The sequence below is a fragment of the Vanessa cardui genome, chromosome 12, assembly GCF_905220365.1.
Source record: "Vanessa cardui chromosome 12, ilVanCard2.1, whole genome shotgun sequence".
NCBI classification, from domain to species: domain Eukaryota; kingdom Metazoa; phylum Arthropoda; class Insecta; order Lepidoptera; family Nymphalidae; genus Vanessa; species Vanessa cardui.
Window position 1 is genome coordinate 13,364,414 of NC_061134.1, and position 24,868 is coordinate 13,389,281.

General features: G+C 32.8%; 2 protein-coding genes across 2 annotated transcripts in view; one reads left to right on the top strand and one right to left on the bottom strand.

Moving 5' to 3' along the window:
• Positions 1–381: 381 nt before the first annotated feature.
• LOC124534196 (forkhead box protein J3-like) lies at positions 382–3,948 on the bottom strand. Its single transcript, XM_047109906.1, has 6 exons — positions 3,385–3,948; positions 2,829–2,952; positions 2,059–2,205; positions 1,553–1,736; positions 1,033–1,107; positions 382–584 (listed from the first exon to the last, which is right to left on the bottom strand). Exons 1-6 carry the CDS (start codon positions 3,576–3,578, stop codon positions 382–384), a joined length of 927 nt encoding a protein of 308 aa, XP_046965862.1. The 5' UTR covers positions 3,579–3,948.
• A 267-nt stretch (positions 3,949–4,215) lies between these two features.
• LOC124534053 (unconventional myosin ID) overlaps positions 4,216–24,868 on the top strand; it is a 45,795-nt gene continuing 25,142 nt past the window's right edge. Inside the window, exon 1 of the mRNA XM_047109711.1 lies at positions 4,216–4,451. Within this exon, the coding sequence (XP_046965667.1) occupies positions 4,363–4,451 (89 nt within the window). The 5' untranslated portion in view covers positions 4,216–4,362. The remainder of the gene's footprint in view (positions 4,452–24,868) is intronic.

Here is a 24,868-nt window from a genome sequence, read left to right on the forward strand (position 1 = left end):
GCAATACAAAAAAATATTCAGTGAACATTTTTCAATGTCATCGAATGTGCGACACCAGCATAACAATAAATATACCTTTTTATACAAATGAACATGGAACTCTACGAGTGTATACTAAGAAACCTGATGTCATAATTTCCTCGCCCTATTAATCGTTACTATAAAAATTGTACAACGACGGATATACAAATAGAAGTTTTAAAAAGGTATCAGTTTGCACTCCCGTATATTGTCGCGGGCGTCGGCGTTACCCGCGCGTCGCAGCAGCGCGAGCGGTGTTATAAGGCGCGCCAGGGCGGCGTGGCGGGCGCGGTGGCGGGGGGCGCGGGGGGCGCGGGGAGCGCGGCGTCGAGCGGGCAGTCGCAGTCGTGCACGCGTGTGTTATAAGGCGTGCCAGGGCGGCGTGGCGGGCGCGGCGGGGGGGGCGGCGGGCGCCAGCGCGGGGAGAGCGGGCGCCAGCGCGGCGTCGAGCGGGCAGTCGCAGTCGTGCGCACGCGTGTCGAGGAAGTTCCCGTAGTCGTCCGTGAGCGCGGAGTGGCGCAGCTCGCACACGTGCCGCCGCGCGCCCGACCACCACCAGCTCTCTGCAACACGCGCCGCCGTCAGGCCCGGGGCGAGGGGGGGGGGAGGTCGGAACTCATGAGTCACCATTAGTACAACAACAATAACAAACAAAGCCTGTACATTTCCCACTACTTAACTAAGGCCTCCCCCCCCCTCTCTTTTGAAGAGATATTATATACGTACATATTCAACCACACTGTTCCAATGCGGGTTGGTGTTTAGTAATATTAGACACGTGCAGGTTTCCTCACGATATTTACCTTTACCGCCGAGCACGACATAAATTAATAACACAATTAAGCACACGAACAATCAGTGGTGCTTGCCTGGGTTTGAACCCGGAATCATCGGTAAAGATGCACGAGTTTTAACCATTGGGCCATCTCAGTTCCACCATCATTACATCCGATGTTAATTTGGTTTGCTGCTACGATAATGCAATGTCAAGAATGTGATGTTATATCTCACCTCGACTTATATCGGCATCGGTTATCAACTCCTCGTTCATGAGCGCTGTCAACGCGTCGTCTGTGTGTTTCGAATCTGAAAAATAAAGTATTACTTCTAATAAATACTCTTAGTTATTTGGTATAGTACGACACAACTTAGATGTAGCATCGACAAAATTCGTAAAACCGATCACATTCGAATTGATTATGCTATCCCAAATTATCAATATTCATTTTTCATGTCAATATAATCTTTACACAAACGTAATAAATTGTAATATCGTATGACCTAATATGACCTAAAATTACATGCACTTGCTTTCTCTGACGCGTGAATCTATAGCGACGAATAGCGTCGAATGGCGCGATAGGGAGCTATTTCTATTAGTTGTGTAAATCGGCAGTAATCGGTTTTATTTTCATTCCATTACATTTTCCGATGCTACATCTAATTTGTGTCGTACTATACAAAAGTAATTCCAGACTATTATAATCAAGGTACAAATACGAGGCAGTATTTGAGAATTATCCATACTCACTATTCTCCTCTTTGACCACTGGCTCCTCTTTAATTATAGCTGTTGTAGGGGTAGTCGGCGTTGTGGGGGTGTTTGGCGCGGTAGGAGTAGTGGGCGTAGCGGGCGGTGTCGGTGCTGCGTCCACACCGGAGGCGCCAGCTTCGCCACTGCTGTTAGAACTACATTCTGGGCTATATGGGGCCATCTGGGAAGAAAAAATATCATTTGTATGATAACCATAGATATAAAAGCATATTATATAACTTTATGAATGAATGAATGAATTATTCTTTATTGCACACCACAAACAAAAAACAAAAAAAAAGAAAGTAACACAAAATTAATAAAATACAAAAAAAGAATTTAAAACAATAGAAGTACATTAAAAGTGTTGTACTACGGGAGGACTTATGGCTTTTTAGCCATCTCTTCCAGACAACCCAATCAAAGGGAGATTTAAAATTTCTCTTTAAAAACTATAATGTGAGAGGATGTGATAAATGATTTTAAAATATCAAGTCACTTACTCGCAAACTACGTCTGCGCCGCGGTGTTACTTCTGCCATTTTGTAGCTACTGTCCATTGCCCAGTATGAGCCCTTCCCTGGATCGTCCTTACTACGAGCCACCTTCATGAAACACTTGTTCAAAGACAGATTGTGTCTTATTGAGTTCTGTAAAAATAGTTTCAATGGTAAATAAACGTTTACACACAAATATACTTAGAATAAATTTATATAGTAACAAGAAATTTAACAAAAAGTAAGAGGTTTTTGAGAGATTTTGCTGCTGAATGATAATCATCTACACTTTTTACTTTTAGAATGTGTATAATAAACATCAAACTTTATATTAAATATTAAAGTTTAGTAAATATTTCCTTGTTAACTCCTTAAATGGGAGGATGAAGATTTGGGCGTCATAAAGTTTTATTATGTTGGATACAGCTATGGTTTTATCTAATTTATTATAACACTAGTGACCCTATACGGATTCATACAGGTGCATTGCTGATGACTAAATATGTGTACAATATTGTAGTACATCATTTGAATTGATCTCTTTAGGTCCAGCCAGTGTTTGCAATGTAAGAGCACAAATGTGATTATGTATGACACATTAGAAGCCTGTTAAATTATCAGTGTTTCTCTATAATATTTTCTTTCATCATCTTGAATCAGTCTATCTATTTGAAAATTGAATCTAAATCCAGTTTTTAGTAATGAGATCTAAGCATACATAGGTACAGATGGTCCGCAGTCATTTTGTTTTATATGATGTAGTGAAATTTACATACCATCCATCCTTTTCCCGCTTCTTTGTAATAAGGGAAAGCATTACATATATAGTTGTATATCTCATTGAGTGTCATCTTGCCATTTGGACTACTGCTGATAGCTAATCTGATCATACTAGCATAGCTGAAATAAAAAAAAAAAAAACATATTTATACAATAACCCAGCCAACTCAACATTTGTTTGCAAATTTACTTTTTTTATGAGTTTGGTTTGTGCCAGGCTGTTTTTGCACTTTATATATGAGACAAATATATAAAATTAGGTAAGAGCAAAATCTTTATGGATAAACAAGATAAGCATTTAAGTTAATTTTTCTTGTTTCCTTGTAAATTAATTAATTTCTAGTTTAATCTAAAACCATTATGAGATTATTATTCAAATTATAAATTAAAACAATAATTAAGGCCATTGTAGCACAAAAAAAAAACACAAAAAGAATTGTAGCTAGGATTTGACCCTGAAATTTTTTTAAGATGAAGAAATATTGATTTTACCAATTGTCCTAAGGTGAGTCATTTGTAAATAAAATGAAGGTTTCTTGAGGAAAACGTTACCTGTAAGCTGGCTTAGCATGTTTGATTTTATTTGTATTTTGTTTCTGATCGATTTCCTTGTTGTTGTTTTCCTGTTGGAGTGATGGCGGCTGCACATCTTCGTAAAGGAAGCGAGGAATGGGGCCTAAGGGACTGTGTCTCGGAGGCCCCGGGCTGTACGCCGGGAGCCACTCCACTCCAGGCGAATCACTCATTGTCCAACATACAACGCACCTTCATACACGAATTTATTTCACGATTTCATTATTTTACATAAAAATGCCGTTAAAGATTTATCGCACTACGCAGCCCTTGATACAGTGTCTTGTGGGCGTCGAAGACACTTGCTACCTTTTATGAAGATGATCTCTGTTTTTCATTGTAAAACATCAATTAAAAATCCTTGGAGTGTCGGCAGAAGTCACTAACACAATTTGCGAAATTTATTGCAAATAAAGCAAAATTAGGGTATAAAGTAGCCTTAGACATCAATAAAACATGAAAAAGAACACAAAACATTAAAGAAAATGTAATTTTCAGAAAAATGAAATTATTATGACATTTGAGGCGCCTACAACAAGGAAAATGGCGACGAACAGATAAAGACTCGGTTAATAAATATGTCTACATTCATTTTAGTTCATGAAAAATAAAATGAAGTAATAATTTTTATATTTATTCTTAAATTTTCCAAATTATTATTTATACTTATAATCTATATATAATTCTTATGATATGTGGATATTACCTTTTATATTATTATAGAAATGAATCACAAATTATTTTGTTCTATAGCAATATTCTTAGTGTGACCATATTAATGAATTTAAAAAACTGTCAGTTTATATTAAGCATTTGCGGGGGGTGATTGTGTTTTGTGTTTTCTATTTTTAACGGTTTGTTGATAATAAATGTTCATACACGCCGGCTATTGTGGCGAAACTGTGTGAACACTTGTGTTTATTTAGTTAATGTTGATTGAAAAGTGGCGCGTTAAAGATGACGACCCAACCAGAAGTCGGTGTGTCCGATTTCGTCCTTCTGGACAATTTGACTACGGACAAGTTCATTGAAAATTTGCAACTGAGGTAATTCCTATATGTTCTTTACCTAGAACTTAAAATAACTTTGTTTGCGTTTTCTTTTAATTTTAGGTTCAATGGTAGTGTCCTAATTCAACTTCTTAGTAAACTTCGAAAAGTTTGCCTCCAAAGTTGTAAAAACTATTCAGTTTAAATAAATGTTTTATAATTCATTGAATAATGATATGTGACTAAACTATAAATATCACCTTGTTTGCACTTGTGTAAATAATGGTCTGGCTTAAGTTAAATTCATTATAATGTATTAATTAATAAAAACAAATGTAAAACAATACAAAAGGTTTTTATCACAGATGCATGATTGAATTAGTAATTACATTTTCGTTTTTTTTTATATCTAGACTATAAATATCTATAACAAGATTGTTATCATTATTTTTTTTTATATTTAACCAAATTTATCAAGTCTAAAATTGAAAACAAACATGAACAGTTTGAGGTTCAATTAAAATAAAAATAAAAAAATTACGTACATATTTTTATAAATAACTTCAAAAATCAGAAACTAATTGCATATTTTGATTTTTCAAATTATTTATTAATGGTACATAACTACTATATGACTTACTTAATATATAATTTAAAATCTAATTGTGGATATGTTATCATATGGATGGATGCATTAAAATATAAATTAGAGTATCCTTGCCCTTAATTGATATTAGAAAATATTGTGGCTTGCTTTGACTCCACCTAGATCAAAATTGTCATCTTTTAGATTTAAATTATCATCGAAGATAAACTCGCATATTGGATGTTGTCGGTGATATGTAAAAAGTAGCCTTTGAAGTTTCCTCTCTTGGAGCTTAAACTTGCTTTATACTAAATCTGAACGACATTACATTACATACATTTGTGACTTGGCTGTAAAAATTTGAATTTTAAATATTTATTTTTCTTCAGAGCCATACCGCACATTAATATTTCAAAAAAATAAATAGTCATTAACATCCATTTTGGAACAATAATTAATTTTAAACTATACAGAAAAACTTGCTAGTTTTTATTGGTATTTAAATGGTTACTTAATTATTTTCTCGTCGGTATCTCTTTGGAGCCAAAGTCAGTTAGAATAGAATGAACATACATCTGCATATAACTAACAAATCTGAATATTATAATTATAATTTCGTGATGATGAAATATAGTTTCGCACTATAAATGTGTAAAAATAATAACTTTTCATAAATAGCTTCTGTTTATAAAAACTCGCATTGATATGATGTCCTTGGAGATTATTTTAAACATACTGTAGTTATACAAAATATTGTACTATTTGGTTTATTAATAATGATAAGTATTATTATTTTCCTTATATTTCTTTCTATAATTTTTAAAATGCATCAATCTTTAGTAAAAAATGTTTTAATCTTAACTGATGTAATTTTCTTTTTCAAGGTCAACTGTTAGTACTGGTTTAAATAAAATATCATACAAATAAAGATAAAAAAATACTATATTACTTTAAGTATAATTATAACTATAGCTATGATTTCTCTGACAATTTACTATTTAAAGCATTTTAATATCACATATACAGAATGTAGTTATGTAAAGTTCTTCAAAGAAGACTACCACCCTGGCAGCCACTTTTCTGGCAAACCCCTTAATTGCAACACGAAATTAAATATACCACCCAAAAATACATTGAGTTACGATTAACCAAACCTTCTTTCTACATATTGCTGTGCTCAAGTGTCACGTAATTAATTATTTGACATCTATGAAAAACGCTAGAATAAATAATAATGTGTAATTTTAATATTGCTATTTTTTCCGCCGACTACATTGGACGAAATATTTTTCATCGTATATTTAATTAGACGCCTGTATTCTTACCAACTTCAGTGCCTAATTTCATCATAATCGGTTCAGTCGTTTCGATGTGATGATGAACAAACCAACAGTTTCTTTCACATTTATAATGTATGTATGTAAAGTACTAGTTGTTGCCCACGGCTTCGCTTCCGTTTTAGCGGTTTGGTTGTCATGACTTGGGTAAAAAAGTGGCCATGTCCTGCCTTGCAATTCAAGCTTGCATTACACCAAATATCAATAAATTCGGTTCATTGGTCGTAAAATAGCGACAGACAGAGAGACGGACAGACAGTTACTTAACACATTTATAATATTAATATAGATAAGTGGAATTAATTGGTAATGTTTCGAAAGGAAAATTGAACTACTGCAAATAAAATAAGATGAACCTTTAAATAAAACTAGTTATTTTATTTTATATATTTATTAAGTTATTCGTGGTCACGGGTAGTCTACCCGTGACCACGAACGCTGTAAAGTGCTCGAAACGTCGGGATGTCCAAAATATTTAATATACGTGATTAAAATCCGTTATAACTAGTTTTATTTAAATGTGTAATAATCGCGAAAATTTAAGACAACATTATAAGATGAACCTACTAAAACCACCAGTAGTAAACAAATGCCTCATCTAATTCGGTTCAGCGGCTTGAAGTGTCAACAGAAAGAGTTACCTTCGCTTTTATAATAATTGTTACAGATTTTTAGTTCAATGGTTATGTTATTTCAAAGATCATAGAAACAACTAAGCTTTCACACATCGTCATAATCGAGCGATCTATATATTGTATAGCGTCATCGCTAAGTTTACAATTCTATCAGACGTTCGTCTAGAAACACGTCATGTTGACTTAATAAAATATTTAAAAACGTACATGTACATTGAGATGCGATGGCCCGGTGGAGTATATTCCAAACCCTCTCCTTAAAGGAAGAGGAGGCCTTAGCCCAGCAGAGGGTAATTTACAGGTACTACATGTACATTAAATTATATTCATCCATTAATATGGTCGACTGTACACCGAATTTAGCCCGACTGTAGGGCTTTTATAAATGTAGTATTAGTTGGTAACTGATTCATTATTATTTATGTACCATTAATTGTCACGACTTGCTTGGTTCTCGCTTCAGATGTTAGGTATAAGTAGCCTTTGTTCTTCCTTGAGATTGATGTTTCCTTCATACCAAATGTCATCAATTTCGGTTCAGTAGTTTGGTCATGTATAATATAGCTGTACCCGCGTCTTCGTGCGCGTTTGAATTTTTCGAAAAAGTTGTAACCAAAGCTAAATTTTTCCTTTTTAAATCAGCTTTGTGCCATGAAAAGTCCCGACAAAATCAGTTCCTTCCAGAAAAGGCTGGAAACAAACAGACAGAGAGACAAAATTGTATAAAGTGATATTGTGATATTTTTAGCCATCATTCTATCGTAATCATATCCTTATATAACTAAACACTAGAACTCAATGAAAAGGTTGGGAGCATCTCGTCATAAAAAGTCATTAGTGTTTTCTTAGGGATCAACCAATCTTCGATTAAAATTCACGAGCACAGTATATCGGCTTCAGAATAATATAAATAAGTAACTCTGTTGTGTATATGTGTCTCAAGGTTAGAACAAATTTGTTACGAAGCAGGCTTAACCCAGTAAATTCCTGAAACTGAGTTCTGCATGAGCAAAGCCGCGGTTTTAGCCGGTATTTTTATATATGAATGTAAAATATTTTTATGTTATATCTAATATGAATAATTTCACCTCGCGAAGATGTATTCGAGAATTGTTTATACACGATAGAACCGTCGGACAATGGCGCGCTGTCATCAGCTGATGTCATCGCTCAAGTTGTTGTAATAAGTACTATTATTACTTTTTCCTTATAACTGCATTTGGAAGAATAACCTTTGACGGACGCCTCACACATAATTTAATTGTAGTTAGCCTAGGAATAGTTACATGCGAATATATACGTTCTTAGGTTATTGTATAATAAATTTATTTACAAGGTTAATTTGAATCGAATGAAATTGGATGAAACTCGCGCTGGATGCGCTACTTACTGCTACTTAGACAGTAAACTTGTGTAGTAAATAAAAAAAAAGTATTATTAATTTAAGGGAATAAATTTTAATTCATTGTAGATTTTAGACTGTACAAACTAAAACTTTTGCATAGAATCAAATTTGATTTTTTTTAACATTATCATATGTAGAGATTATGTCTATCCATTTCATTTAGCTTTGAGATCGTGGTTTATGATGTCTCTATCTCGATATTGGTCACGACTACAGTTCTCAGAGGAGACTAGTCGACTATGCATGAGAAATTGTAAGACAAAAATATGTAGCCAAATACATCTGTCCATTTATATTATAGGAAGGCACTCTGCCACGACCAAAGAAATATCAAACACTTTACAATGAACGACTATACGTGCTTACTGTGGTAAGTACTCAATGTAACCTATATTAGGACTTATTAGAGTCGAGATGACGAGTGGTTAGAACGCGTGCATCTTAACCGATGATTTCGGGTTCAAACCCAGGAAAGCACCGCTGATTCATGTGCTTAATTTGTGTTTATAATTCATCTCGTGCTCAAGGAAAACATCGTGAGGTAACCTGCATGTGATAAATTTCTTAAAAATTCTGCCACATGTGTATTCCACCAACCCGCATTGGAACAGCGTGGTGGAATATGTTCCAAACCTTCTCCTCAAAGGGAGAGGAGGCCTTTAGCCCAGCAGTGGGAATTTACAGGCTGTTTTTGTTGTTGTAGGACTTATTACTGAGATTGTTTTCAAAGAAAAATTACGCATACTGTAAGTCCTCCTTAAGATCGGAACTTCTGATAAGTATATATAATAAGTATGTACCTACTAGATAAAGATTCGTTCTTATTCTTAGGTAATGGATGTTTGTCTGTTTTGGCACGTGTCTGCCATATAGTTTGATCTTAAATGGTGAGACGTCAATCGAGCATACATCTCAGATGTTCTGGTTCTTGCTTGCGCATCTGCAATATCGCTCACATTCAAGATATGGGTTAATGATGTTATCAGATTTGAGTTTATAATTAGGCTATCGTATTATAATAGATGTAATATCATATACCAGGGCCTATACTTTTGTTAATTAAGAAGACTACAGACTTATCGTTTAATAGTTTAAAAAAAAATCTAGTTATCCGATGCATTTTTGAAAAAAAGTAATCTTCTATTACGCATTTTACTTGCTTGTTAAAGTAAAGGTTTGGAATGCATTCCAGCATAAATATTTGTGTCCAGGCTTCTTCATGAACTTTTTTTAATTTGTTAATGTATGATAACGTAATAGACGACTTCCGTGGTCGAGTGGTGTGTACACCGGTTTTAATGGGTACGCCACACTGTGGTCCCGGGTTCGATACCCGGCCGAGTCGATGTAGATTACCATTAGTTTTCTATGTTGTCTTGGGTCTGGGTGTTTGTGGTACCGTCGTTACTTCTGATTTCCATAACACAAGTGCTTCAGCTACTTACATTGGGATCAGAGTAATGCATGTGATGTTGTCTCATATTTATTTTATTTACTAATTTATAATTTAATGAACAAATAAATGGTCAGCTCTCAATCACTGGTCACGTATTTTGTCATTAAATAACGAAAATGTAGTAGATGAAACGTCTACTTTATAACTATTGGTTTGGACTCTAAGAAACTTAGTGTTAATAGTTTTCATGACAGCAAAATAATAAAGTATCTCCAGCATGAAACCAATAAAAACAAACAACAGACTCCGGAACCATAAAATAAGATGTTCCTGAACCGCAGATCGCAGCTCGTGGCACTTACCCCGTTGTTTCAATTCGACGACTTCATTTCGCCAACCATTTCGTGTGTTATATTGCTTATGGTATTGCCACCTTCATTACCACATGGCTTTATGATAATACCGTGCCATGGCAACACATAAGTTCCACGTTTTACATATTCTCTATCTGTAAGATTGTGATGAAGATGTTGAGGTTTTCAAAGTATGTCAGAGGGCAATGAAACAAAAAAATATCTTTGCATTGATATTTTGTTTTGTTTCTTTTTTGTAGACATAAATAAAATTTTAACAAAAAGAAAAACCGACTTCAAACAAAACACTATTTTAAAACAAATGAATATGCACGAAAAAGTAATAAAAATAATTGCGTATTCAACATATTTTTTAGAGTCTTCCTAAGTTAAATGAAATGAAAAATATTAGACTACTTAAAAGTCGATTAACGATTATATCATGTAGTTATAGTTATTGGTATATTTGGAGCCGGTGTCAGCCACGGTGCCCTTGCCCCAACAATCAAAAGAAAGAAGCGATACGAGCCCCTTGATTTATCCAGTATATTATTGTGTAAAAGGTAATTTGTAAAAAACATATTTGTTAAAGTATTCTCGTATTGTTTTTTGATAGATATACTGTAGGGTTTTATTGGCTGACACCGACTCCAAATATAACAATAATTATAACTACATGATATAATAGTTAATCGACTTTTAAGTAGTCTAATATTTTTCATTTCATTTAACTTAGGAAGACTCTAAAAAATATGTTGAATACGCAATTATTTTTATTACTTTTTCGTGCATATTCATTTGTTTTAAAATAGTGTTTTGTTTGAAGTCGGTTTTTCTTTTTGTTAAAATTTTATTTATTTTTTGATTTTAAGTGAAGCTGATGTTGACTAACTAATTTTTTTTAATATGGATAGATTAAGCGTTCCGTTTATATGAGTCAGAAACTAATTCGAGGACAATTTCAAAGGAAACTTGCGAATAAAGCAAAAATAGACTTTCGAAAATGCGGATTTAATACGTCACGCGGCGTAAACTACAAGGATCCCTCGAAAGAGCTGTAATCGAACTCAGCAAAAAATCTTTGAAAAAGTCCAACTATATTTCGTACATCATATGTCATCACATCACATACACAAAATTTGATTAAAGATAGTAAGAAATTCTGCCCCATATCGCACCCTAACTGCGAGCCGTATAGGAGTTCCATCACTACATAGTATAAAACAAAGTCGCTTTCTCTGTCCCTATATCTTTAAATCTAAGCAACGGATTTTGATGCGGTTTTTTTTTAAAGATAGTGTGATTCAAGGGGAAGGTTTGTGTATATAATACATGAACAATATAGTAAAGAAACACTGATAGTTTTAGAAGTTTGCGATGTGATGTCGTATATAAACAAATTCTGTAGTATATTTAGTATCAGTATTGCACCCGTGCGAAGCCGGGGTGGGTAGCTAGTTGATTATAATATTCGACTATGATAATTACATAAACATAACCACATTACGGAAGGTGACTCAAATATCCAAATAACTTATAAATAAAAGATTCGACCGATTATCGCTAACGTGCTCCTCAGAATTGTTCCGTTCCCTTCCGTTCCGTTACTTTGTCATGGATCCTGTGCTCAGAACCTTACCAAACTTTCACCAAATTACCCTTGAAGTATATATTTTATAATAAAAAAAGAATTATCAAAATTGGTTAACGTGATTTTCAGTTATTCACCTATTTGTCGCGCATATACATAATGCAAATTTAAGACTTATGTCGTTTTCACATGGATACCATCATCGGAAAAAAAAATAAAAAAAATGGGACCCCACGGGAAGCACTACCTTTCAAACAAAAAAAAAATTATCAAAATCGGTCCACCCAGTGAAAAGTTATGAGGTAACAAACATAAAAAAAAAAAAAAAAAAAAAAAAAAAAAAAAAAAAAAAAATACAGACGAATTGATAACCTCCTCCTTTTGGAAGTCGGTTGAAAAGGAAATTTGGTAAAGCTTTTCTCTCTTGTCCAGGAAGATTGGAATTTGAAAAATTTGACTGAAAAAAATTAATATAAACCATTTTTAAAATAGGTTTAGAGACTTTACTCATAGAGTCAAATAAACTTTTCAGTCCACATTGTTGTCTATGGATATAAATTTTATTTGTAGAAACAAGTTCACAGAACCTTGCGATTTTATTGTTTACAATTACCAAGGAACTAGTAGCAATCCAAATTCTTTAAGTAAAACAAACAAAACCTCGTATTACATTGTGTTTTATAAAATGTTATGTTTAATTAGATATATAAACCGTTTTATAAAACTTAAAATATTTTATATTTCGACTTTTTATTCTACTCATGTAATATATTTTTTCATTTAAAATTATAGTACGACACAAATTAGATGTAGCATCGGAAAATGCAATGGAATGAAAATAAAACCGATTACTGCCGATTTATACAACCAATAGAAATAGCTCCCTATCGCGCCATTCGACGCTATTCGTCGCTAGATATTCACGCGTCAGAGAAAGCAAGTGCATGTAAATCGACGCGTCAAATTGACGAATATATTAGGTTCTATGATATTACAAGTTATAACGTTTGTGCAAAGATCATATTCGCATGAGAACTAAATATTGATAATTTGGAATAGCGTACTCAATTCGGATATGATCGGTTTTACGAATTTTGCCGATGCGACATCTAAGTTGTGTCATACTATACATATTTGATAGATTTTTGAAGTCGACTAATTAACAACACAGCTTAAACTGCTACACATAAAGACTTGAACTTTTGAAAAGACCTTCATTTCGTAATGTCAGAGCATTATGAAAGGTTTTTGGAACACATTGATTTTAAGAGATCGTGTACTCCCATATAATTATTCCGACTGACACTATTATAGAACAACAGTACAGAAAAAAACTGAACTTGCCACAGGCTCGTTAATGTCGCTTACCAATTTAGTTAGGCATGTTTCCTTTCGGTATAGTAATTAATAAGTCAGTAGATCAATCAAGATCGATAGGACCCCTAAATAGAAATATTACTAATTTATTAATTAATTTGGAGCATTGCTCTACTCTTTTCTAAAAAACAAAAGATGTTAACTACCCTTCTCCTTGTCTTACCATATGGTTGCTTACGACCAATGTCTTTTGACTCAACATTGACAAGAAAATAATATCGACGCATACAAACCAAATCAAATCAATTTTATTCAAGTAAACTTCACAATGAATCGTTTTTGAATCGTCGATAATTAAATACTACCACTGTTTCGGAAAGCGGCCTCTAGCAGCAAGAAACTTGCATAGTTCAAATAAACAGATATACAGTGCTGTTTTTTACATTTATTAGTGTCCTATGATAAAATAAACAGTACTCTTTTAAGATTTATTTATCAATTTAGTCTTAATACAAATATAAACGCAACTCAGTTCAAATTAATATATATGTTAACCGATGTATTTTCAAGTATTTATTCGTCATTTCCTCCAAGACAATATAGATAACAGTGCTGGTCACGTTCGTATTATGTGTTACTAATGGCACCCTTATCAGCCCCATTATCAGCAGGTTGTACACACGTGACGGTGGACAGTCAATATTTATGTAGACCAATATATTTAGTCGATTTGTTTGCGGTCGCCATTTCCTAGAAGGTACCATTGATTCATTATATTTACCAAAAACATAATATTTTAAATTATAAATGCCGAATATTTTACTTTACATATATCTGGTAGAATTATATAGGTTAATAAAATTAACTGTGTATAGTGAGAACTCTTTTATGTATACATAGAGAAGGGAGATAGATTACTTTAATGGTGCTAGGCATTAACACAAAACGCCTGGATGAGTACCACCTGCTTACCAATTATTCTACCACCAAACTATAACACTTTGTATTGCTATGTTCTTGTACGAATGATGAATTTAGAGTAATTAAAGGCTCCATTGAGCCATAACATCTTACGACTTTATTATATTATGTTTGTGGGTGGTACGTTAAACAATGTTTTGTCGTCTTCTTTCGAATGTTAGATCAATGATGACAGAAAGAGAGCAATCTGTGTTTAAACACTCGTTAAATATATTTAACAAAAGGCGTGGGTGAGGTGAGGGTCCGCCATGCTATCCCATGGTTATTGACCAATTGACTTTGATTTCTCAATATAGTTCCAGGATATGTATATATAGTGATCACTTACCATAAGGTATTCTAATTGTTCGTCTGCCTTTGGTTCAAATATTGCGAATATTAGTCTTTTATAATTTAAAAAAAAATTACAAGGCAGTACCAGTCCAATAACTATATTCTATATTTAAATGCCTTAAATATTTATTACACATATAAATTTATCGTGTATTATGATTGTAAATATTATTGCCATCGATTACTCAAACGATTATATTTATCGACGTATTTACATAATCATTATAGATTTAATCAATCATTTATATCTGAAAATAATTTGGATATCGAGTAGACGAAAATCGATATATGGATCTTCATAAAAATTCACACACAACATACTTTATGTTTCAAATTTTCTGGACACTTAATTATTATTTATCAATAGTTTTAAAATAGAAGCGGTATAAATCTGTAAGAAAACATTTCGTATTGTACTTGTGAAATAAAAAAAATCGAAGTGACATTTGTTGATACGGTATTTTGATGCGTAAATTTATAACTATTAAAGTCAATATCGCATATCACTTAATGGCATTTTACGTGTTCCCCTTTAAAGTTGCTCTTACAGCATGCAGCTCTATTACAATTTTTCTTTTGAAATGTTATGTCATTATAGACCGGGCTCTGAATGAGACAGACAATTCTACTACCAAAATGTCAGTTTATCGCAATCGAATTGAAATGTTTTTCTATTCAATCTAATGATCTAGATTCTAGATGCTGTTGAGTCAAAGTTCGATTGGATTATAATCGATATAGAAAAGTAGAATAACCCCCAATTACGACTAAGCTTAGTTTTTTGTGGATATTCGAAATTGGGAATAGTAGAATTGACCACCAGGTGTGCAACGTGCCGTGAAATAAACAAATCAAAATCTATATTAATGTGTCTGTTACAATATAAAAATGAATTTATGTGACCCACTATTTACTGTAATTATTGCTTATTATTAAACATCTATATTGACTACGTAACTAATAATATTAAAAGAAAGAGTCATTAAATTTTGTAATACGTGCTTCAATAAAAAAATACCCAAAGCATAATGTGATTTAAACTCAAAGCTATATTAAAATACTCATCAGGGAAATCCAAATGATTTTATAAACAAAATGTCCATTAATAAATTCACTGTTTCACTTTTATCTCGATTTATTAATTATTAACAATAATTAAAACATTATTCATCGTATTTCACTCATAAGAAATCCAACTAAAAATTGATCACCGGTTCGGCAAATAAAACACTCAAAAAGAATCAGCTAAAGTATCTCCGTGTGTTTCTCAAACACAATGCACTGTTCCTATAGATATACTCGTAAATCCTTATTATATTACTAGCCACACGCCTCGAAATTTGCAACTTAAACGAAAAAAAAATTAAGACATCACTTTAAAAATTCTAAAATTATCAGCGTTTTTCTGGTATGTTGTGCAGGTATTATACATATATACCTTCCTCTTGAATCACTCTATCTGTTAAAAAAACGACATCAAAATCCGATGCGTAGTTTTAAAGATTTAAGCGTACATAGGGACATAGGGAAAGAGAAAGCGACTTTGTTTTATACTATGTAGTTAAAAGAGATACATACATGATTATTATCCTTCCCATACAAGCGTACGTGATGTATACCGCACTTAGAGTTTTTAGCACAAGGAGTGTAAATAAAAACATCGCAGAATCGGTGTTTGTCCTGTTTTTAACTTGAATACTTCACTTAAGATCTGTGTTTTCTATGCACTTTACATTATTGATATTACAAAACAAATGTTTTTATTTTTAAATATATAATACATTGACAAACTAACACTCATTACACTGAAAATCACTCGTAAATATTCATACTGTTAGGGGTGATAATAACTCTACACTATATCCCTCAAATCTATTATATCTATTTCCCCCAAAATGCGGATCTAGGATACTTAGTTACATGTGCCTGCAATAGCATTAGTTTGCTACCTACTTCACGAGTGTTTTTTACCCAGCTTAATTTATACAATATCCTAAGAACAAGTATATGTTCTTGAAAAAATCTTTACCTTTTAAAATACTTTTATACGAAAGGTCAAAAGAAGTATCGTATAGAACGAGTCTATGATAAAGGTAATGTTATTATGGGTATAGTTTCGCTTGGATGCCTTCGCACATTGACCCAATGGTTTTTTCGTGCTCTGATTATTATGTAAAGGTCGTTCAGGACTACGGAATTGGTTTTGACCATAATTGATAAATACGCGAATCTTGCTGTTCATTAATATTTTTTAAAGTTTGATCAATTACAAATCCAATCCAAATGATCATCTTTATCAGTTTGGAGTATATTCGACACTTTACAAATTAAATTTGCCTGAACAAGAAGGATTGCGGTTATATTATTTTCTAATAAATTTACATTGACTTATATTTATTATTATACAGCCGACAAAGTCGACGAATTTTGGCCATGTTACGCAATCACAAGGACGAATAACGAATAGCGCAGATGTTACAATATCCGAGCATTAACAGATGCTATCTATGCCTACCTCGCTTATGCCTGTCTATGCCATTTATTCCCACACTGGTAATCCAATCCAAAGAGATAGTGAACCCACAAGGCTGAAGACAGTTTAGGTGGAGATCAGGAGTGTAATATTGCAAAATGTCACGGTTTCTGTTACTAAGAATCACAGGACAAAAAGCTCAATAAGTGTTAATGATTCGATACGATATTCCTGCCTGTGATTTTAAGTAAGTCTCGCAAATGATAATAAGACCTACCAAGCAGTTTTAACTCCGTTCCCTAAAAGTGCCTTGAACATGCAATTTCCAAACAGTTCATCAAATATTTTGGATTATTTTTCTCTATTCATGCAAATAAATAGAATTGTAATAATTGTACGCTTTGATACAATGAATAGATGAATTTAGTTATAAGTGTGTTCTGAACGTGCTGGCTATCGTATTTTCAATTAAAAAAAAATTGAAATAAAAACATTGTATTTTTAATGTTATCTTAATAAATAAGTGATATGTTGTTAGTGAAAATTCCCTAAACTGAACTCAAAATGTTAGGTTTTTTAATATGTATAAAGCAAGGTAAGCAATAGGTATTAAAGCAAGTTGTTGCGTGCTAGTCAGTCCCCTGGGTATTAAGCACATTAATGCTCATATTGATTTACCACAATTTTATGACATTAATTTACATGTTTATCAGATATGTATTTAAACTTATTACTTTTTTTACTCTAAACAAAAATAAATAGTAGTTAGGCAAAGTCACTATGTTAAATGATATAAATGGGTTACTTCCCTTCAAAAACAAAAATCAATAAGACTAGTTGAAATAAAGGAAGGAAGTTATACATAAATCTTAAAACATCAACATGTATAAGATGGCAGAAATGGATAACTATTTTTTATTGGCTTGAGTCAGCTCATGATCACGACAGGTGCAACTCGGTCGAAACGTCTGCAAAATGAAAAAGAGGGCATGGTCACGGTGAAGACCCGAATGTAATATAAAAATGCAGCTCGTTAAATGATTCGCCTTCATTATTATTTCGTAGGTCCTGGAGTATCAAATCACACCTATAACTTTCCTCAATAAATGGAGGACAGTCTAGCCCATTTTGTTTTAATTTTGCTGAATTCTTAATTTAAATTTGTGTATAAACAAATATGCAATTATGCTCAGTTCAAACTACCAACCTACCCAAAAAGGCAATGAAGCCATTTTGGGTAACTCTTTTAGGATACATATATTCCTCTATCCTTCCATAGTTCACATACGTTCCATATGCAAATTTCGTGTGAAATTTCATTCCGCTTAATCCATCGGCTGTAAATTTGTAATGTACAACAAGTAATCAGTAATTTTAAAATTTTATTAACTAAATATCTGCATCGAAATGCCATAATTTAAAGTAATAAAAAATCATTATTTTTTTAAAAGTATCTATATTTTCATTAATATAAATGATTTATGCCGTCAAAATTCTGGCACCGCACCACACCGTCGTAACGGATCACTTAAAGACAGTGACTTCATAAACCCAAACGTCTAATATTCATGAAACAACGTGGGCAACAACTTTGTAATAGGCATTAAATATTAATGATACAAATGTTAAGTTAATTTGTTTACTTCTAGCTACTTATAAATGCCTACCATCTCAATTAATCGTCGTTTTAATGCAACACAATTTGTACGAATTTAATGGGAATTTCGTAAAAACGTTAGGTTCTCTATTATAGGTTTTGAGATTTCAGACGTTTTGTATTTCTAATTACATCGATTAATTGTAAATAGTAGATGAATTGTGAAGGCTAACTTGCCTTATTTCCTGGCAATGATTATGAAGAATTCAACGTCGAATATGATTTCAAATATTTTCTATAACAGCTAACAATATTGTTGGACAGCATAACTGTAGACTCGCACGCACAAAGGGGTCATTTGATATGTGAGTAATTGTTAGACCCATCAATTCTTTAAAATAATTATTATAAAGTGATTTATTACTTTTTATCATTACAAACTTCACTTTATAACTTCTTGATAGAGTTAGCTTGGTTAAAAGTAGTAACATTTTAGTATTGATCACTACGGAATAATACATTATGGTATTACAGTTTTGTTAGTAATATCTATCAAGATACATAGGTTAGGTTTATACATAAAATGTATATTCGTATCCAAGTCTGACTGACTGTCAATGCACAGATTAAACTATATGAAAAACATTAATAATCAACATATTCTACATTCTATAATCTAGAGTTAATTATGCTGAATATTTTGTTGTCAGCGATGAATCTATAGATTGACATAACATTTTTTTCCACGAAGATATAATAGATCGGGTTATTAGATTTTAATACGAAATCTTTAGTAATAACCTATCTGACAGGTAACGCATTTTGTCCGATTTTGACAGATCAAAACTTATTTAATTGCTATTTAAAAATAGAAGTCGCGATATTATTTACTAGTAGTTACTTCTGGCATAATCACTGCTCGTATTATCTTCAATATTAGTGTAATAGTCTAATATGATTATTATATGATACAATTCATACAATAAACACTTAGTTGATTGAGTATACTTGAAAATAAATGATACGTTATTTAATAAAATTGTAATATTATCAGCAAGAGGAAAATTTTATATTTTATCTTCATTAACTACATTAAATATAATATTAACATGCATAACATTTTACCAACGGTCTTGATGTCCCGCGTTTTGCAGTGAAGTAAAACTTCGGACTGAAAAATTGTATCTATTTGAATCATTCAATTGTGTTTTCTATTTAGCATTAATAATATTATACTTGGAATAAAATAATATAGCTTCGTTCAGGCCAGTTTGTTATTTTACAGCATAATAGCAATATTTCGTACTGATGTGTTCCGGTTTCAATGAGAAGTGAGTCAGTGTAGGAGAGCTTCTGTTTCTAAAACAAACAAAAAATGCGGTTGAAAATAAATTGTTAGGTATTTCTTTTATAACAATTTTGATTATTTATTGGCGTTAATAATACTTTTAATGACTAAAAAAAAAAGAATAACTAAATTAGATTACACGCAATTTGAAAGTCGCCGTTCGATTTGGTCATAATAGTATTTTTTGTATCTCAATCTGTTGAATAAGTCATTTGATGCCAAGCGTCTTCCGGGTTATAATGTAGGTCATGCGTTATTACGACGTTGAGCGGTCAGAGGAAACGGAAAGTGCAAATTGAGCTTCCTTAGCTTGACCCTCAGGTAGAGATACGTACTACTGCACAGATGTAATAGAGGTTTGCGATTGATTTGAATTGACTACATTCTTTTTTTAAACTTCATTGCTATCTATATATAATTTTAAATTAACATGGTTATTTTTATTATTACAGTTACTATGTATTTTATTTTTAGTTGGTGGAGCTCGATATTATCTACGAATGTCTTGATCACGAGACTGAAGTTTGATGTTTGATTAAAAATAAAAAACATTGTAAATGTCCCTTATTTAATAACTGTAATTCATTGCTTTCTGTTAGGCGTAGGTTTTGTATTCTATCGATCATTTGTGATTGGAAATTAAATTACATATATCGGAGTATGAAAAATTTTTAGAACAGTAGTAATGAAATGTATGTACGAAGGGCCTACATAACTATTTCTGCAGTCACGTGTCTAGCTAATGAATGGTTAAGTGGTAAAGGCATTAAGGAGGTCATCGACCGACATCAGGTCAAGCTGTAGACACGCTAAAATTTTGCGGCTTAGTTGCGTTACCGATTGTTCAGGGAGTGCGTTTCACGTTACAAAGTCATTAATCTGAATCGATTATTTTAATATCGAAAGTTAAATGTATTTTAGTAATGTACTTTAATATATCATGTTTACTTGAGTCACATTTACAACTTGGATTATGAACTAGCTGTGGCCGCGATCTTGTACGCGTTTGAATTTAATAATCAATTGAATTTAATTATCAGTTATCTGCCAGTGAAACTCCCATCAAAATCGGTCCAGCCGTTCCAGGGATTAGCCGGAACACACAGAGAGACAGATCGACAAAAATGTAAATATAAAATTATATTGGTATATGTACCGTGTATATTAGATGCATACGCATTGAGTAAAAGCGCTATTTTAATATTACAAACAGACACTCCAATTTTCGCAATATTATATGTATAGATGAAAAATGTCCCAGTTATAAGAGAAGGCGTTCCTCTGTTAAGGATAAGGTTTAGAACTTACTCAAGCTCGCTGTTCCAATGCGGGTGGTTCAGTACACATGTGTAAGTATACCCACACATACACATTTCTTTCCGACGTTACATTCATCGTACACGAGGCGAATTACAAACACTTATTCATTAGATTAACAGAAATGTATGTATAATTGTACGAGGAAATTACAGTAATAATTCAAAAGAAATGTATTAATGCATTATAAAATGAATTTCTTATTGACGTTTGTTCGATCGCAAAGAAAACCGCAGCCTTTATTTCTCACGATGAACAAACAAGAATTGTATTGTATTATACGCTGTTCATTATATTTATTTAAATAACTCTTCATCACTGATCACGTAAGAAATATTATTAAATTAGGTATGACCGTATTTGTATGACGTTTTGGGTATCACCTAAGTTAATAAGAAGGTTTTAGTGTGTTTTTGTCATATTGGCTTTTGTTTATGGTTTTAAAATATAGTTAGGGGAGTTAGAGTTGCTGTGTTAGTATAATTATCGATGTTATTATCGGTTATAATGATGGTGCTAAATACAAATGTTGCCGTTGATATGCATTAGTTGTTAAACGATTCAAGGTCAGCATTTAAAATTGTGAAGGTTTTTATAAATGTGATGTTTTTTTTCAGCGCCGAGGACGAGGTGAATTAAAATACAAATTCCGCACATGAATATTCAGTGGTAATTGCCTGAGTTTGAACACGTAATCATCGGTTAGGATACACGCGTTCTAACCACTAGGCCATCTTAGACCTTTACAAATTACTAAAAATACCAGTATTTAAAATATCATCAGCACAGATCATATCTACGACAGTTTGTGTCGAATCAATGACTTCTTTGCATCGAATCAAGTTATATTTTAGAAGAAATTCTCATTCCAAATAGTTGTATGTCTTCCATTGAGTCAATTGTGTATGAGTGAAAAACAATGTGAATCATAACAGGCGTGACGTAATGTTGACTTCATCTAATGTCTCAGCAGCCTCCCGCGACACGCGTGCGTCCTTGACGTTTTGTTTTTGCATTGATGTCATCCGTGGGACAGTATTTTATATTTATTTCTAATGTTAATTCATATAATCTATTTTAAATTCCGTTTTAATTAAGATTTGACTCTTAATTTAGATTCTTTACAATCGAGTCATTTTGTTTATTTAATTCAAATGCTTGCTCTTTATATATCTGTTTCTTTCCTCTACCTTTAGGGTGCCTGAAAGAGATCGCTGTGTTAGCGGTAAGGCTGCCTCATGTGCATCTTTCTCAATCGTGTCTAAAAGATTTATTAATTGGTGTACAATAAAGAGTATTTTGATTTGATTTGATTGCTTTACGTTGTGTGATTTTCCTAATGGTTAATTGGCAGAGTCAGGAATTTAAGTCTGCCTTCAGTTACAACTGTATATTTTGAACCGTTTAATAATAAATAAAATTATTACAAATTCAGTTCAATCAATGTTTACAAACTTAAGAACGTTAATTAATTGTTTAGAAGTAACGATTTGAAATCTTTATCCTCCATTATAAATGACGTCATCGGACGTGGAAGGAATTAATTTTAACGAGATTGCTTCATATACATTGATCAATAGAGCATTAGAATTTATTACGCTCGTGTTATTATATGTATTGAAACAGAAATACATTAACCATCTGCCTCGTGTAAAGTGTTGTAAGCATGACAAGAGACTGTTATGTCTGTTGGTGTTAATGCACTATTAAAGCACGAACGTCGTGCTCCAGTCGGAAATAGACGTTCTGGGTTCATCAGCTACGTCACTTCCTGCGATACCATCCGATCGAGCTTAATTCGTTTAAGGTAATCCGCATTAGATACTGCGCTTAAAACGTTAATCGTGTTATTTCCATGCGTAAACGTGATTTCTTGTAGCGAAACGAATAATGATCGGAACTATTTTTAAATTAAAACGTAAACATATGTGTTTTGATTATATTGGAATTTACTTTTTTTTTTTGTATACAAATAGTTTTATGGCTATAAAGTCGCTTTCGTTAATAACTCTACACTTCAGAGTTTTATAGTCAAAAGCTGATCTATTCTCGTCTCCGGATCACATATACGATTCATTTCTGGATACGTAAGCGTCGCAGCGACATTATTTCTGTATCAACGATGGCATTCCGAATTCGATCTTACGAAGAAGCTCTTTGGACCTTTTTCAAATTTCCGATAATTTAAAACGATCATCATAAAAGATAAGTCGTTACCGTTCATAAAAATAACAAGCACATTAAGATTAAGTCATTTATACTGAATAATAAAAAGCACAGATTATAAATAATTGGTGTTAAAATATCTGATGAGGTTACGCTACTTATGCCGACGATATTCCACGTGACCCTTTTTAATTTTAATCTTTGCTTAAAGTCAAAGAGGTAATCGCATTCGATATGAGCACTAATACTATTTTTTTTTTACATGATGATTTCATAGCAATTATCCTTTAACAGCACAGTAGGCTATTTGACAATACGAATAATAGAGAATCAATTATAGTAATCAGTATATTTTATGAGTTTAAAAATGGTATTTATTAACGAAAGTTAAAAATAATAATTAATTTATTCAAAAATCCAAAAGTAAAAATGCTTTCCCTATTCCTTAGCCCTATTTATTTATTTATTTATTTATTACATAGGTCGCTAACAGAGCATACATTCTTACAATTGTACATACTAATAAACAAAAGATCACTATCACTATCACTTGGTGGTAGGGCTTTGTGCAAGCCCGTCTGGGTAGGAACCACCCACTCATCACTTATTCTACCGCAAAATAACAGTACTCAGTATTGTTGTATTCCGGTTTGAACGGTGAGTGAGCTAGTGTAACTACAGGCACAAGGGACATAATATCTTAGCCCCCAAGGTTAGTGGCGCATTGACGATTTATGGATTAGTTAATATTCCTTACAGGGTCATTGTCTATGGGTGATGGTGACCACTTACCATCAGGTGGCCCATGTGCTCGTCCGCCAACCTATACCATAAAAAAATGCATTTTTTTAACGTTTGAACCGTGATACGAAACGCTCCTGATTGGTCGGGTTTATGATGACGTCACTTGCTTGTTAACCTCGTTTGCCTACTGTGTGTGGATTATGTGTACCATAGATTACAGTACAGGCAAGTGACGTTATCGACCCCATTAAGCGCCATATTCGCTCGCGTCCAAGTAGCGTTTTTGCGCGCTATTTTAATACGGAATTTTTAATTTGATATTTTTCGCCAAATATGAATTAGAAATAAAAAGAACAACTTTTAGTGGGTTCCTTAACCTTTACTAAATAATATAAAAAGGATTCTAATAATATTAAAAACCAGTCAAATAGCTTATTGTTACTGTTTTACATGCGACTTTTTTTTATTTAGTTTAGTGATATTGAATTAATGTCAAGGGTTGTGCCATAAAGATATGCGTCTAATACGCAACAAACTAGGGCCAGACGTCCTCGAGGGATCCTGTTTTGGCGCAGCACCCGATGCACGTTCCTCCCATGTGTTGACACGCTTTCTACCAGCTCGTAATGAAGGTCACGTACAGGTGGACGTGTGTCGGTCATACGAAATTCATGTTTTTCACTTCATCTCTACCGGCGTTCGATTGAAATAAATGACGGTTAGGTTTTTTTTTTTAATTGCTCTGACCAACGTTTAACTCATACGGTTTTATATAAATAGAATAGTATGTGATTTTCAATTAGTTACAAAGTATTGTGACGTAATCAAATTTCAATTTTAATTCGGAACCGATATTAACTGTACATTTAATGTATTCTAAAGTGTTGGTAAAGAG

Bases quoted from the DNA above. Each gene is read 5' to 3' on its own strand.
- LOC124534196 (XM_047109906.1), bottom strand. From the start codon at position 3,578: ATGAGTGATTCGCCTGGAGTGGAGTGGCTCCCGGCGTACAGCCCGGGG. The intron at 2,206-2,828 runs GTATGTAAATTT...CTATTTTTACAG, and splicing joins AAGCGGGAAAAGGATGGATG to AACTCAATAAGACACAATCT. The intron at 1,737-2,058 runs GTAAGTGACTTG...TTTTCTTCCCAG, and splicing joins GGCGCAGACGTAGTTTGCGA to ATGGCCCCATATAGCCCAGA.